Here is a 17,096-nt window from a genome sequence, read left to right on the forward strand (position 1 = left end):
CTAGATTCACAAAAGAGGAAAAAAACAAAAGAATCAACAAATGTAATTATATATATATTTTTAAATTCTACATCAAAACCTACTATATGGAGGACTTCCAGCCAAGCTGGAGGCATAGGTGGAAACACTGTGCCTCCTCGTACAACCAAGTTTAAAGATAACAAAGTTTTAGTAAAAAAAGAAAAATGAAAACAAAACAGAAAATTGAATGATACAGAAGTCCAACATCAACGAACCATTCACCTAGACCGGTAAGAGGGGCAGAGCCAGCAGCTGGCAGAGCAGGGTTGTGCAGGAAAATTCAGCCAGGCACGTGGTGGTGATTGGCAGATCCCAGGTATGGGGTTGGAACGGGCAGACCCAGTGAGGGCACAAAGTGGCTGGCTGAACGCAGTCACACATTCGTGCACAGATAAACCAGGCAAAGGAGCAAGCAGTGAGTCGGACCTCGCAGGCCCCAGTGGCAGGAAGCAGCAGAGGGGACCACTATTGCCCCTCTTTGACCCTGCCCCCACATAGCATCATAACCCAGCGGCTGAGTTGGCCAACCCTGGGGAACACCTAGGGCTCTGCCCCTCATACCTAACAGATGCGAACAGATCAAATTATTATGGCTCAAGAAGAACTCAAAGCTCCAGAGCCAATAACTCTAAGCGACCAAGAAATAGCAAAACTTTCAGTTGCACAGTTCAAAACACTGGTGATCAGGATACTCACAGAACTGGTTGATTTTAGTCACAAATTAGAGGAACAAATGAAGGCTAAACTAATTGAAATGAAGGGAAATGCACAGGAAACCAACAGTGATGGAAAGTAAACTGGGACTCAAGGGAGCAGACCAGAAGGAAGAAAAATGACTAAACAGAAAAGGATGAAGAAACAAGAATCCAAAAAAATGAGAGGCTTAGGAGCCTCTAGGACATCTTTAAATGTTCCAACATTCGAATTATAGAGGTATCAGAAGAGAAGAGGAACAGCAGCAAGTGGAAAACTTATTTGAACAAATAATAAAGGAGAACTTCCTAATCTGGCAAAGGAAATAGACTTCCAGGAAATCCAGGAAGCTCAGAGAGTCCCAAAGAAATTGGACCCAAGAAGGAACACACCAAGGCACATCATCATTACATTAGCCAAGATTAAAATGAAGGAGAGAATCCTAGAAGCAGCAAGAGATAAGGGGACAGTCACCTACAAAGGAGCTCCCATCAGACTGTCAGCTGATTTCTCAAAAGAGACCATACAGGCAAGAAGGGGCTGGAAAGAAGTATTCCAAGTCATGAAATCCAAAGACCTACATCCAAGATTGCTCTATCCAGCAAAGCTTTCATTTAGAATGGAAGGGCAGATAAAGTGCTTCTCAGATAAGGTCGAATTCAAGGACTACATCATCACCAAGCCCTTATTATATGAAATGCTAAAGGGACTTATCTAAGAAAAAGAAGATAAAAAAGATGAACAGTGAAAGGACAGCAAACTCACAGTTATTAACAACCACACCTAAAACAAAAACAAACTAAGAGGACAGCTAGATCAGGAGCAGAACCATAGAAATGAAGATCACATGGAGGGTTAGCAACAGGGGAGTGGGAGGAGGAGAAGAGGGGAGAAGGTACAGAGAATAAGTAGCATAGATGGTAGGTAGAAAATAGATAGGGGGGAAGGCAAGAATAGTATGGGAAATATTGAATCTAAAGAACTTGAGACGTGGACATAAACTAAAGGGGGAATGGTGGGGGAGGGGATGTGCAGGGTGGAGGGGAATGAAGGGGGGGAATAGGACAACTGTAATGGCATAATGAAAATATATTTTTTTTAAAAAACCTAGCCCTGGCTGGTGTAGCTCAGTGGATTGAGCGCAGGCCTGCGAATCACACAATTGTGGTTCAATTCCCAGTCAGGGCACATGCCTGGGTTGCAGGCCAGTTCCCAGCAGAGGACATAGGAGAGGCAACCATACATTGATATTTCTCTCCCTCTTTCCTTCCCTTCCCCTCTAAAGATAAATAAATAAAATCTTAAAAAAAAAAAAACTAGTATATGCAACTCAAAAAGTAGTAAAAGAAACTCAGATCCCCTAATTGATAAATTGCATATTTCATATATTTTCCAAAAAATATATATTACTTAAATGTATATTAAGCCCAGTAGTGTCAGACAATGCAAATTAATATAGTTATATTTCTTGACTCTCAAAAATAGCCAAGATATAAAAGTACCAAATCCTAGTAAGGATGAATCCTTTTTCTTATACTGAGGACTATATCTAATCTACATGATAAGATTGTCATCGGTTCCTTTCTGTTGTGTTGGCCAAAAAGTACATTTAGTTTTTCTCGTAAAATAAAGGACATATTTTTCATTTTCACCTATAACCTTATTGATTTGGATATTTTGAGTATGTCAGCCATCTCCCACTATTGGCTTCTAGTGGTTAACAGCCAGGGGTGCTGCTGAACATCCTTTTTTTTTTAAGGTTTTATTTATTTAATTTTAGAGGGGGGGAAGGGAGAGGAAAACATCAATGTGTAGTTGCCTCTCACATGCCTCCTTACTGGGAACCTGGCCTGCAACCCAGGCATGTGTCCTTGACTGGGAATTGAACCGGCAGCCTTTTGGTTCACAGGCCTAAGCTCAATCCACTGAGCTATGCCAGCCAGGGCTGCGAAACATCTTTGAATGCATAAGACAGCCTCACAGCAAAGAATTATTTGGCCATAGTGTCAATAGTACCAAATGCTTTGTAAACCACTTTTGGTATGTTCAGTCAGTCATAGCACCTTCTTTATATATTACACAAATCTTAGTGTTTCGATTGCATTTTTACCTTTCTTGGAATATTAAAGCATAATACACCAAAAATGTTGTGTATCTTCTTCCATCTCCAGTATTAAAATGGCTGCACAAAAGAATTCAGTTTTGATTAAGTTTTTTTTAATGCATGATGATATGATGGCTGTCACAGTACAATCAACAAAAATATCTGCGATGAAGTTAATGACAACTAAGCACTACTAGAGCCATTATACAGAGAAAACTAAATGAACTTTTTGGCCAACCCAATATTAAAAGGAATGTCTTTAAGGAAAGCATAAATGATATGACTTAGAGATTAGGTGGGTGTCACAAAATTGTTCTTCTTCATTATGTTTTATATATTTCTTTAATAATTTTTTGCATCTTATTTAAATTAGTTAATCCAGTCATTTTGCACGTGTGTATTTGCATTGAGTTCCTTGAACTTAGAATCTTGTTTTATTATTCTTAATTTTTCCCTTGGAGCCCTGAACTGTCTTGTCCCAGTTGGTGTATGGAGGTGTTCTATTTTTGTTCCCAAGTCCCACGTCTGTTACTCTCTAGCCGGAATGACTGTTTTTAAGGAGGTTCCTCAGGATGCTTTAGCTTTCTATAGAGGGGTTTGGAAGTGAAGTTATCCTTGCTGTTTTCATTTGTAACTTAAAGATACTGACCTTACAGTTCTGGATATTGAAAGAAAAGGAAAATGTTAATTACGTTTATCTTAATTTTTCTGTGTTGAAAGTTACTAACCTTGACAGGTCTGGTTGTTGAAACAAAAGGAAAATATTAATTACATTTATCTTAATTTTTCTGTGTTTAGATATATCCTTCAGAGTTTGGAAAGGAGAGGATGAAGGAAGAGCAAGTTCAAGGACCAGTAGAATTATTAAGTATTCCTGAAGATGCCCCTGAAAAGGACTGGTATTAAATCACTATAGATAATTAAACCTTTTAAGTTCACGTTAGTAATTCAGAATTCTAGTCTCTTTAAAAGGTAGGGCTAAAGTTACACATGCCATTCAAAGTTAAAACAGCTTGCCGAGTAGATTAAAGAGTGTCAGAAGTGGCACACTATTCCAACAATATTTTGTGTGTGTATTTCTATTTTTGTATTCATGAAAATAATTATTATCTTTTTGGAGGAATATTGCTTTCCATATAAGTGGCATTGAAACTATTTACATTCAAATTACATAATTTGTCTAATCGAGTATTAAATACAAAAATAGAAGAGTAATAGATAAGTTCTTTGCCTCAATAATGTAAAAGAAAAAAAATAAGGCAGTTCTTAATTTTTTAAGAACCACTAGGTAGTTCTTAATTTTTTAGCTCCACTAGGTGGAGCTACAGGTACACTTAATGAAGATGATGGTTGAATACTGTAATATGGATGGCAGAAGAGAAAAGATGAAGACCCTCAAAGAATATGTTTCAGTTAAATGAAATTAAATTTATAACTATTTAGACTTGACAACATAGTTTCTTTGTAACTATTTCTAATGCTTTCCTACTATATTTTGTAATACAGTACTTGTCAATCAGTTTTTCTTGAGAAGGATATACATAGTACCAAAATTAACACACAAAAAATCACTGATTAAGAATTAAAATCATAGGTAAGCATATGTAATTCTTATACTCTCCTCTTCTAGATATCAAATTCCAAACAAAATACCTATTTTGTATTTGTCAAAGCAATAAATTGAACTGAAGTGTTTAATGTTCATAAAGGCAAAGTCATAAAGGACAGATTGGTATGGAAGTTGTAATATATTTTTCTCGAAATAATTGCATTTATTTTTTAAAGAGAGAGAGGTATGTGTGTTTCTGTATAAGTAATCTTAATGATTTTTTTCCCGTCTTAGGACCTCCAGAGAAAAATTGAGAGATTATCAATTTAAACGACTGAAGTATTATTATGCAGTAGTAGACTGTGATTCTCCTGAAACAGCCGCTAAAATTTATGAGGATTGTGATGGCCTGGAATTCGAAAGCAGTTGTTCATTTGTAGATCTAAGGTAATCCAGTGTGTGTTTTACCAATTTAATCTCGTAGTAAACATGATTACAAGAAAAAAAAATTAGAACTTGTAGTGCTCTGTGCTAATTTATATTCTAAAAGAGGATTTTTTGCTTTTGAATGAATTCTGTCTTATGGAACTTTACCCTTAAGAAAGAAAACTGGAATGAGAAAACAATATTTTGTATGAGCCACCCCACATTTATATTCTTTCAAACATGTTGGCTATGTTTTTAAGATGATGGGTTATGTGTAGTGATACTACTTTGGAACTGTCTTTTAGAAGTAGGAACCAGGTGAATTACTTTTATTTTAAAATAACATTAAAGTCGGGGGCAAAGGAATTTGCTAATAAACTGGTACTTTAAGATCCGAGCCGTCCAATACAGTAGCCACAAGTATATCTGGCTATTTAAATTTATTTAACTAAAAATTTTAAAGTACTTAGCTGGCAGGAGAGATACCATGATTGTAGAGGTAGTTTTCCTAGTGCAGGGCTTATCCTTTGCACTCAGGATATGCTGACCCTTGTAATTTCCTCAAACGTGGGAAACCTGACTGCATAATTTGTGGTAGTGGGAGACTGGGGGAAACATTTTTTTTCATTTTAAATCCATTTGCTTAGATATAGAATATTGCCATCAACATAGAAAGTTCTGTTGGCCCTGGCTGGTGAAGCTCAGTGGAGTCTAGATACAGTAAAAGGGAAAGTAACAAATCTGATGACATAAATGTATGTTTGGTCTCATGGACAGAAAGATGAAACACCATGCCCTGGCTGGTGTAGCTCAGTGGATTGAGCGAAGGCCTGAGAACCAAAGGATCGAGGTTCGACTCCCAGTCAGGGCACAGGCCTGGGTTGCAAGCCAGTTCCCATCAGGGGACTCACAAGGGGCAACCATACATTGGTATTTCTCTCCCTCTCTCCTCCCCTTCCCCTCTAAAGATAAATAAGTAAAATCTTTTTTTAAAAAAGAAAGAAAGTTCTATTGGCCAACACTGTTCTAATGCTGCTCAGTAAGTGAATGAATGGAATTGCTGACATTGTCTTTAGACTTGGACATTATTTTCACCATGTGCTCAGGCTTCCCTGACCCAGAGCTGAAAACTCTACCATTTTATCATTAGCCTAGTCCTTTGGAACCCAGTAAACCGTTCTACAGTGACACTTCTGTATGCAGGTTTGATAGAGGCTTTGTTCTCGAAATGAAATGTTCTGGGGAAAAGTGCATCAATTCATAGTCAGTTCCAAAAGTTGGAATTCAAAGGCATTCCAACTGATAGAAAAATACAAATAAATTTTCTAATTGATATTTTGGTGTAAGACTTTAGTGTGCTTAAGTATATAGCAAGAAGTTTATATCTCATGAGGCACCTATTTCCTTCTCTTTTCTGTTAACAATTTCAATAGGAGATGCTTGCTTTGAATGTTTACATAGTAATTACCAAACACTTGTTAGAATGTCATACTCTGCTTATTGTGAATTGATGTTAACATATTCTTTTCAGGATTGTTCTCTTCTTTGTTTCCTTTTTGGGACATTTCCATGCAGTGTTAGAATAAGCTCTGGCAAGTGCCTAGAAAATCAGATCAATGACCATGGAAAAATTTACATTCACTGTTTTATTTTGTCATGTATAAAAGAAAATAGAGTTTTCTACTGCCATCCTGTGATCTAGGGAAGCCTTTTCTCATCTGGCCCAAAATATAAAAGGATGCATATTAGTAACAGTTAAATATATTAATCTCAAAAAGCAAATTATTTGTTTCTCTTCTACTGAGTGGGTTCAAAACTATAGCTGGAGGAGGATGTTATGTAGATATAATGAACCTTAATTACCCATTCTTCCCGCCAAAAATCACTTTTGATGGAATATACAGCATGTACTTTCCTTGAGGAATTAAAATCTATGTAAGTTACGAAAGCCGAATATAGTAACCATGCATTATTTCTGCTTCCCCAGCACCCCCAATTCCTTCTTAGCCTAATGCCTAAGAATTGTATAACAATTATAATGGCTAATTTACATTTAACAGCTATCTATTTGTGGGGGGAAAATTTAAGATGAGATTGTTAGGATTATAAGTCTTGAAGATTCAGCTTAAGCTTTTCTGTATTTTTAGTAACACCTCATGTGTATGGTACTTTATATTCGGAAAACTTAACCATTAATAGTTTTGTTTGATCTTCAGAATATTATGTAGAAGTCTAATGACTATGCTAACAGGAGTCTAGGTCTTTTGAAACATCCCTCTTTTGAGGGATCCATGTGTGTTTACACCTGACTCATGTTAGCTGACTCCTAACACGGGGTTTCTACCTACACAGAGTTCACTTAAATTTAATGGAATTACTGATTTATAGTTTATGAATTGTAGAAATTTTGTGCCAAGGTTATTTCTAACATTGTTTGCCTCATCTACATGTGTGTTCTGTAGAAACTTTTATATGGCATGTGTAGTTTAAACTACAACTAATTAGAAGAGAATCTAAGCTGTGGTTGTTTATTACTCCAGCATATGTTTAAATAAATTTGTTTGTTTCTTAGGTTTATACCAGATGATACTACTTTTGATGATGAGCCCAAGGACGTAGCCTCAGAAGTGGATTTAACAGCATATAAACCAAAATATTTCACATCTTCTGCAATGGGAACATCAACGGTATTTCTTAACTTTTAAAAATGTGTAGCTGGACTTTATTTAAGACTTTGTATACCATTTACTATAGCATATTTAGAAATGGACAATATTCAAAAGTTTAATGCACAAGTACAAATAAAATGAGACACATTTATATTTGCATTCTTATCTACCACATCTGTTTGAACCTATTTACAGATTTTTGTTATGCTTTTAAGCCTAAGTCAGTTACCTATTTTTTTCTCGTCTCTCTTTTCCACATACTTCTAATCAACTAGATTTTTTACTAAGTAATATGCTAGTTATTAATAGTCTAGGGAATAATGGGAAGGAGGTAGTGGGAAGATAACCACAAATTCCAGTTAAAACAAAACTAAACAAAATTTAAAATAGGCACACATTTTTTCTGTTTTGTAGGTAGTATCCAAAATTGTAAGAATAATTGAAGAAGAATAATTCAGGACTACTATATACCACATTAATGCTGAATAACCCACAGTCAAAAGATTTCTGTTGAATTAGTTTATTATTCTGCTACATGCCATTTCCTTTCTCTGTGCCCCACCCCTCCTCCTTGTCTCCCATTAACTTTCTATCCACAACTGGACTCTGCAGCAGCAATGCAGTCTTCCCATTTCTTGTCACACACCATTGTTCTCTTCTGAGGATGGTCTGGTGGCAGAGAGAGGAACTTCTGTACCTTTCGCATGCATGCTGTGATGAGCACTGTGTGGCCTTCATTAGTTACCGGGTATAGTAATACCCTGCCATTATTTGTAAGTAAAGTCTAAAAGGTCCACTTGCTGCTGGGGAGTCAGGAGAGGGAGAAGAGAGTATGGGGGAGTAAGTGTTGACGGACAGAGATTTGATTTGGGGTGGTGAACACACAATAGAGTGCAGATTCTTTAGTAAGTAACATGTTGTGGACTTACACACCTGAAATCTGTATATTTTGTTAACCAGTGTCACCCCAGTAAATTCAATAGAAAGGAAAAAAGATTTAAAAACATAAAAGTAGAAACTAAAAAGGAAAAAATTAAAACATTAAAAAAAGAGAAAAGATTCAGTCACATAAAATGAAGTCATGTTATTTTTAAAATAAAAAGACCAGGGCAAGCCTGTCTAGCCAGCTAGTCTGGAGTTCCTGGGGTCTGGCTGTATTATCTGTATCTGTCCCAGTTCCAGCAGTGGTTTTGTGGTCATCAGCTCAAGCTCAATTATCAAGATAGGGATAATTCTGAATCCTGTGACCTGGTTAGAACCAAGACAATGGCAGCTGTTTTAAGGATCAGATTCCTTGGTTTATTAGTGCTCAATTTGTTGTCCTGATCTGGGGAGATTAACCTGAGGGGGGAAAACACAAGGAAGTAGGACCCTACTTGTGTATTGTCCTCATCCTGTGATGACAATAAAACCTCTAATAGAAGGACCCTGTTTGGGAACAGGGATTGTGTACAGAACAGGAGCCAGTCACCAGACCCATCACGTTATCGATGAATTCCTGTATCATACATAGGGTTTACTGTACTTCAGTCAATAGATGCTTTAATCATAGATGGTTCTTAATCTTTTTTGGAAAATAGACCTCACTGAGATTGTGCTAAAAGCTTCATCAACAGATTTCACTTAGTTTGTTGACCTGAACTACCTAGAACTTCAGGTGAAAAATTGCTTTCACTGATTCATAGTAATGCTAACTTTTCACTAGTGCATTTTTTTTTAATTTCTTTTCACCGCAATAATTCAAATACTGGTGAATTTTTACCTCTGTTAATGGAATACCTTAAATGTAGCAGAGAGTTAGGCAATGGGAGATACAAGTTAATTGAAATGATTGTTTCCACAAATAGAATACTTTTTACTAAGTGTGCCTATTATCTTTTTTAGCATGTCTTGACCTTTTTAGCTTACAATTAACATTAAAATTAGTGATAAATATTCTTTTAACAAGTTTGGATGGCTGACATTTTCATTTTCATTGTTTTTCCCTTTTCATTGGTGAAAGGTGGAGATTACTTGGGATGAGACTGATCATGAAAGAATTACAACTCTCAACAGGAAGTTTAAAAAGGAAGAACTTTTGGACATGGATTTTCAAGCTTATTTAGCTTCCTCTAGTGAAGATGAAGAGGAGATAGAAGATGGGCTGCAAGGTACTTGTTAATCTTCTGGTGTTCTACATTTCTAAGCATTTAAATGCCTAATCTAGATTTGTTAATGGAATTATGCTTTTGGTAGCAGCTTAAAAGGGAGTACCAAACTAAGTCTTAAGCTGTCCGCAAAGCATACTCCCATGTATTATAGACACCTTATAGTAATTGAAATTACTTAAAAATATTTTCTGAGCCTGAATTTCTTTACCCATAAGCACTTCCTTCAAAACTTTGACCTAACCAAAAAAGCCTGGCCTTGTAGACTTGTCATGGTTCACATAGTTATGCAATATCTTAAACCAGTAAAATGCTTTACTGTCACCCTTTTTTAAAACTAAGAACTTCTTTCAGATTAATCAAATATTTTTACATTCGACTTCTCAACTAGTTTAGAAACTAGACTTTTTGTTTATTTAGCAATTGTCCTAGAAATTATGACTTACATCCTTGTTAGAAAAGTCTAATGGTAATTAATTTTTTACTGTCCTCCATAATATAAGAAATCTTAAAACAACTTTCATATTATCTTGTGTATATTAATTCTAACTTTTTTTTGCAGTCCCAAAAAACATTAATAGTATGTTTTTGTACTTCTTTCTTTAAGTTTGCCCACATTTTCCCCACTTCTTTTCTTCTGCATTCTTTTCTAAATCTTTTATTTCTGAGATTATTTTCATTCTGCCTTAAGCAAATCCTTGATAATTTCCAGGAGTATCTGCTGGTGTCAGACTCTCTTTGAGTTTTAGTTTAGTTTAAAAATGTCTTTTTTTTTTCCTTCATTTGCGAAGATATTTTCACCAGTAAAGAATTCTAGGTGGACATTCCTTTCCAGCTGCAGGTAACTTTTGAGAAGTCAGGCTATCAGATTAACTATTTAAAAATCTTTGGAAGGTTGTCTGGATTTTATTTCTTTGACTGTTTTTATAATTTTCTTCTTCTTTTTGTCCTTCTGCAGTTTTACTGTGAACTTAAGTAAATTTTATTTTTTATGCTTGGAGTTTGTTGAGTTTCTTGAATTTGTGGCATGCTATTTTTTCCAGTTTTGGAATATTCTTATCCATTATTTATTGAGATATTTATTTTTCCCTCTCCTTCTGAGACTCCAATTAAATATATGTTAGATCTTTTCACTGTAACTTCCATGTTTCTATTATCTAATTTCTTTATTGTATTTTTATGCTGCATTCTGGATATTTTCTTCAGACCAGTCTTTCCGTTCACTATTTTTTCAGTAGTGTTAAAAATGCTGATAGACCTATGCATTGAATTCTTAGTTTTGGTTATTATATTTTTTTACTTGTAACAGTCCTATTTGGTTATTTTTCAAATCAGCAATATCTTTTTCTACTCATTATCGGTCCTTTTAACATGTTTATTTTTACAAACAGAATGAGCATGTTTTTGTAATCTGTGTCTGATAATTTCAGTACTTCAAATCTTTAGCAGTTGATTTCTGTTACTTTACAAGATAGTTCTTGCTTGTTGTGTGCCTGGCTAACTATATGTACCACTTTGATATCTGAGGTGAGAGTACCTCATCAAAGAGAATCTTCATTTACTCTGGTCATTCTGGGACTGCATTACTGCATACTACTGCTTGAGGTTCCCTGGACTTCGTTCAGTGATGCAAGTCTTCATGAGGACTGGTTTACTTCTGGAGACTCTTGCCCTGAGAATATACTCCTCTGGGTCCCTGCTTACTGTAGGGGTACTAGCTGAAATCACCTCTTTTATGGTCTTTAACTTTTATCCTTTTGGCATTACCAAGCTGCCCAAACTGTAGTGAGTCACAAAGATGTTTCTTTTGTGGATCAGTAAACATTCTCAGGTTAAGAAAGGCCTTCAACTCCGGGATCAATCTCTTTGGTGTTCCAACCTCCTTGATCTGGACTTTGTTATTCTTCACTGACTTGTCGGTTGTTAAAGGTTTTTTAAAACCCCCTCGAAGCTTCTAAAAAGGTTTTTTAAATATTTAATTCGTCTCGATGTCCTCAGTGAAAGGGTTGGTCTGAAGTATCTAGCTTCCCATTAATGGAAGCAGAAATTCTCAAATTACCTATATCTTTACTTAATTTTTTTGATGATTGAAATGATTAATAGTATATTTTTTAAATGTATATGCTATGTGCTTAAAATAACTTATTTTTTAAAAATAGATTCAAAACACCCCTTTTTCCTATACTGGATCACGCCCTGTTTGGGAATTTGGTTGCTTGATTATAATTTCTAATCAGTTTTGGTTTGATACTATCTCCCTGATCTCTTTACATCCTTGTTATTCTTATCAAATAGAAGAATTCCCAATCATGCAAAATTATGAGTAAGAGATTTGGTGCTGTGGCAGTAAAAGGAAGAACCATAAATATTAAACACAGATAAAATATCTGTTCTTAAATAGCAGGAATAAATATTCTTTTATTTGTAGTTTGATGTATTCATAGCTGTCCTTTTGGCTTTTAAATTTGTATTATTTTTATACCCTAAGTATGAAATTAAATCCTAAAATGCTTTTTTAGTATTATCACAGGCCCATTAAACCTTAACTTTCTTAAGAAAGGTACTGTGATTGGGCTATCACCATTCCTTTTACGCTACTAAAGGTACTGTTTCATTTTTGTGTTTCGTAAAGTACTACTCTTGCTCTGTGTTCCACAAATGGAATGGAAAGTACCATGCTGACCATTCTACCTCAAAAATGTATTTTTACTTCTAAAACTTTAAGGATTAATGATGACTTTTTGTTCGAAATACATTAATTCATTATGTTTTTTTAAAGCATGCTTTTTACCCCAGTATTTTAATTGATTGCAAGCTTACTTTAATCTGTAATCTCCTACTCCTATTAGATATGATAGTGTATTTGAATGCCTTAGAGTTACTAGATGTTCCTGCTGTTATTTATAAGAGATGATAGCAGGGCTTCTTACTTTTACAATTAATCTTTTCATTCACTATATAATATTAAAGCTTTCACAGGGCATTGTCCTTGAATTGGAAAAAAACAGACCAACGTGAATTATCCCACATTTTAGGGTTTCAGAAAGTAAATTTTAGTACTGGAAAAAATCAATTTAAAGTAGGCCATCAGAGACTTACCACTAAAATTTCAACCTGGAAGGAGCTTGCTTCTAATTATGTTTTCAGAAGTAAGCTTTTAATAGAAAGAAATACATTGCCATTTTGTTAATGTGTTCCTGATGTTTTATCCATTGAATTACGGGATACATGACAGAATTCCATCCAACATTATTATTGTGGCACAAAGCACAAACAGGAAAAAAATGAATTTCAGCTGTTTGAGTGAAAATGTAAAAGTGTGATAGGATGGAAAGAATGTCCTGGACTATTTTTTATTCATTTAGAGAAAAAAACTGTAAAAACATTTACTTAACCAATCCTTTTTCCATATCACCTTTGTAAAGATGCAAGGGCAGTCTGTCAACATTGTTGTTTCACAGTTAAATGCTTGATAATGTGGGACATTTTTAGTTACCATTTTAGCTGTAGCTCATAAAAGAGAGGGTCTTCTTTTTGCTACTTCTAAATTTTTCTTTACTGGGACATTTAAGTCAATTCGGTAAGTCTGTATGTTTTGCATTAAAACCCAGGTTTTTAATTTATGGCTTTGCCTTGGAGAATTACAGTGGAAATATAGAGCAAACAAACTTTTCATGTATTTGTTTTCTTTGGTATTTGTTGCCCATGAATTTTATACTGTTCCTCTGTATTCTAATTATTTTTATAAAATCAGGAAGTGGGAATGTGAATATTTTTTCCACATAGGGAAATGAATTGAATGAACTTCTAACTTACTCATTTTTATTAATGCATTCATGAGATCCTGAGACACACTTGCTCACCATCAAATGGAAGAGACTTACTATTTTTTGTTGACTATTTTTTGTACAAGCAACTTCCTTTACCTGTCTCTTCAGCATGAACAGCTGAATCCATCTTTAAAATGCATCCCAACAATATTTTGCCTCCTTCTATTGATAAAAACATTTTAAAGCTTTTGGTGGTTGGTGGAAAACACAAAGAGGGATAAAAACATCATCCCTGCTGTCTTGCTTATAGGGAACAAAATTATTTTTAAATATGAATTTTAATAAAAGGAGATTTCCAAGTGTACTGCTATGACAGTGCTAATTTATACTGCAACTGATTTTTATTGTAAATAAAACTAAGTTTTTGGCTCAATTTATTTAATATTAAGAAGTTTTAGCAGATTTTGATACATTGTTAATAGGTCTGACGGCATCTTTCAGGACGGTGCTGGATTGACTGAGATTTAAAACTGGAGTTAAACATGAATTGTTCCTGTGTATTAATTTTTTTTTTTTTTTTGGTTAGGTGATGATCAAGTCACTGTAGAAGAAGACGGGAAGACAAAAAAAGGTCAGAAAGATGAGGAAGAACAAATTGCTAAATATAGGCAACTCTTGCAGATTATTCAAGAAAAAGAAAAGAAAAGCAAAGAAAATGATATGGAAATGGAAATTAAGTGGGTGCCAGGTAAGAACTAGATACTAAATAAATGTTGACTTGTTTTTCTTCATTTTAGCATATTCAGTACATTTTGGATATGACAGAAAAGCAGATTGACTATTTCTTTCTAATTTTCCAGGAATGTTTTGGGGGAGGAAGTTAACATGGTATTTGTATACATCATTTAATTCTCAGTTTCTTAGGGACTGGTGTTTTGACTTTTGCCAGCTTATTCTCAGTTTCTTTGATTTACTACAAATTATTTCTGTTCATTTATGAAGGTAAACCTTTCTTTGATTTCAATAGAAACTTGAATCTAGTACCATATGTTCTAAAGTCATTAAACTTTTTTCAAAATATGTAATTCATAAATGGACTTTTCACCTATAACCCCCATTATACCTTAATTAGTGAGGTTTCACTAATACAAAATGTGTAATGCTTAGTTTTCCATCTCAGTTTTGCTGTGAATAGTCAAAAAGTATACCATAGTAAGTGATTTTTATAACTGCCTTGAACTGTTACACTCTTTTTTAGAGTAATGCAATACTATTTAAAACTATGTCACAGCTAAAGAAAGATTAAATAAAACCTAGGATAAACGCGGATTGTTTTCTAGTGTATACAGTTTTTCAGCAGTCTTTGCTGAATTAGCACGTACCTTCTCAAACGATATTGATTTTTCAGATTACCATTTTTTACATATATGTATTATCTTTTAAAAATAGGTATGACTGCTCTGACTGGCATAGCTTAGTGGATTAAGCGAGGGCTTGCGAATCACACGATTGCGGTTCAGTTCCCAGTCAGGGCACATGCCTGGGTTGCAGGCCAGTCCCCAGCAGGGGATGCATGACAGGCAACTATACATTGACATTTCTCTCCCTCTCTCCTTCCTTTCCCCTCTAAAGATAAATAAATAAAATCTTAAAAAATAATAAAAAAATTAAAATAAAATAAAATAAAAATAGGTATAACTTTGACATGGATTTAGTTCTTTCAGCCTCTACATGAAAGAATACTAACTACTATTGACACTTATATAATGTAGTTAATATTAACTGCTCTTAATACTAACCACTTTTAAAACACATGGGCTATGTCATAACTATGTGTTTTAAATGTTTGGCTTTTGCAGGAAGTGATGGTAAGAAAAAAATGAAGTTTGGTAGCGTTATCATGTGAACTATGGTTGAGAGGACTCAGTTAATTTAGCCTGAATAAGAAAAGCCGAAAAACTGACCTAATAGTTATTTTCAAGTACTTGTAGGATAAATATGTAAATAAAGATTTAATTTTACTTATTATCTCAGAAGTCAGTGCTTTCGTGAATAGATAAAAGAACGATGAAGTAAAGTAGCTTTCAAAGTAACACTAAGAGGAATTTTCTATATTGTCAGAACTGTCCAGCAAAAGAGCACAAAGGCTGCTTTTAGGGTTCGAGCACCCTTTGTTAGTAAGTCTCACAGTAGGCAATACAGCTATACTACTTGGGGATGTTTGTGAAGAAATTTTTTACTTGAGGCCCTTGACTTTTTATTATAAGAAATGTGCAGTTCTATCTTTAAAGTCAAATGTGTTGTAATTATAGCTTAATTCTAATCTTAGAATGAACTTATTGAATGAATATATTTTAAATGAATATATTATTAATTGAGGTATTCATTTCTCTCTTACAAAGATTTAAAGTTAACTTGATCAAGAAGTTTTATAGTAAATATTTCAGAGTTATACTGAGTAGACCATATCTAATCTTTGTCTTTATTAGTTATGTAGTGCAAATACCAAAAAGTGATACATTTATGTTTCTTACTGGAAAATTTAAGCAATAATTTTACTAGGATAAATCTCACTTGGTCATGAGATATTATGATTTGTATATATTTCTAGACTCGATTTAGTAATGTTTTGCTAAAGATTTTGTACCTGTGTTAATGAGGACTATTTGTCTACAGGTCTCATTTCCTGTAGTGTCATTAGTTTTTGATACTGGGGTAATGGTGACCTCATGAAATGAGTTAAGAACTGTTCCCTCTTCTGTTTAACAGTATATTTTTATCTTGACCCTTTTGTTTGTGGATGTAATATTAATGTCATAAAATATTTTGAAATGTAAAAAATATATGTAATTCCATTACCCTAAATCAGCTGCTCAGTGATTAGATTGTGGTTTAATTGATCATTTCTCTGTTGCTGAATATTTAATCATGTTTCTGATTTTTCACCAAAGTAGAACTATGGCATTGAAAAGAAATGTGACCTAAGGCCATTAATGATTCCAAACCCACAAATATCAGTACTTTTCTTAGATCTCTTCACTTTTATTACCAGCCAAACAATTGGCTTGCTATTTTAGGGATTTTTACTTTTAAAAACAATTTTTAACAAAGACACTTTTCTTTTTCCTTGTTTTAGAAATGTCTCCAAGCTTGGAGAACTAGTCGAGACCACAAGGAGAAGCTAATGCTGGCAGTCAGTCTTACTTGTTAGTTACGTGATTTCCTTACACACATAGCAACTTTACATATGCTGTGGATCAACCTGTGGTTCTCTCACAAGCTGTTAAAACTACCAGTGTCAAAACCCAAATTTTAAAACTCAGATGCCAAGCATCTAGGATGTTATAAATAATCCATAGCTTTTACCATATTTTCAAATATTTTCATAGGATAGCTTCCCAGAAATGGAATTGGAGTATACTAGCTTATAATGCCTTCAACAATGAGTAAAAGTGCCAGTTCTATGGAATTATCATCAACATTGTGTGTGTGTATATATATTTTAGTGTTAGTTCATGGAGGAGGATTGATGTTCTGGAATATAATGCATTTTTAAGTCTTTAACTGTATTTTTTTAAGGCCCCAGATAGGGTAAGGTTGTTACCTTTGAATCCTTGGCGCATATGTGCATGCAGTGGTGTTTGTAAATGTAAAGATATTTTACATGTTAGACATGTTAAATGAGATAGATGAGTTCATCTTAATAGGACATCAGTT

At 34.4% G+C, this 17,096-nt stretch overlaps 1 protein-coding gene and 1 non-coding gene across 2 annotated transcripts in view; both read left to right on the forward strand.

Moving 5' to 3' along the window:
* ESF1 (ESF1 nucleolar pre-rRNA processing protein homolog) overlaps nt 1-17,096 on the forward strand; it is a 67,377-nt gene that overhangs the window by 9,013 nt on the left and 41,268 nt on the right. Inside the window, exons 5-9 of the mRNA XM_037134012.2 lie at nt 3,617-3,717; nt 4,662-4,814; nt 7,366-7,480; nt 9,465-9,612; nt 13,966-14,127. Of these exons, the coding sequence (XP_036989907.2) occupies nt 3,617-3,717; nt 4,662-4,814; nt 7,366-7,480; nt 9,465-9,612; nt 13,966-14,127 (679 nt within the window). The remainder of the gene's footprint in view (nt 1-3,616; nt 3,718-4,661; nt 4,815-7,365; nt 7,481-9,464; nt 9,613-13,965; nt 14,128-17,096) is intronic.
* On the forward strand, nt 5,256-5,418 carry LOC119040925 (U1 spliceosomal RNA). Its single transcript, XR_005080945.2, has one exon. It is a non-coding gene; the product is annotated as a U1 spliceosomal RNA (small nuclear RNA).

The sequence above is a fragment of the Artibeus jamaicensis genome, unplaced genomic scaffold, assembly GCF_021234435.1.
Source record: "Artibeus jamaicensis isolate MK-2021 breed Jamaican fruit bat unplaced genomic scaffold, CSHL_Jam_final contig_685, whole genome shotgun sequence".
Taxonomy (NCBI): Eukaryota; Metazoa; Chordata; class Mammalia; order Chiroptera; family Phyllostomidae; genus Artibeus; species Artibeus jamaicensis.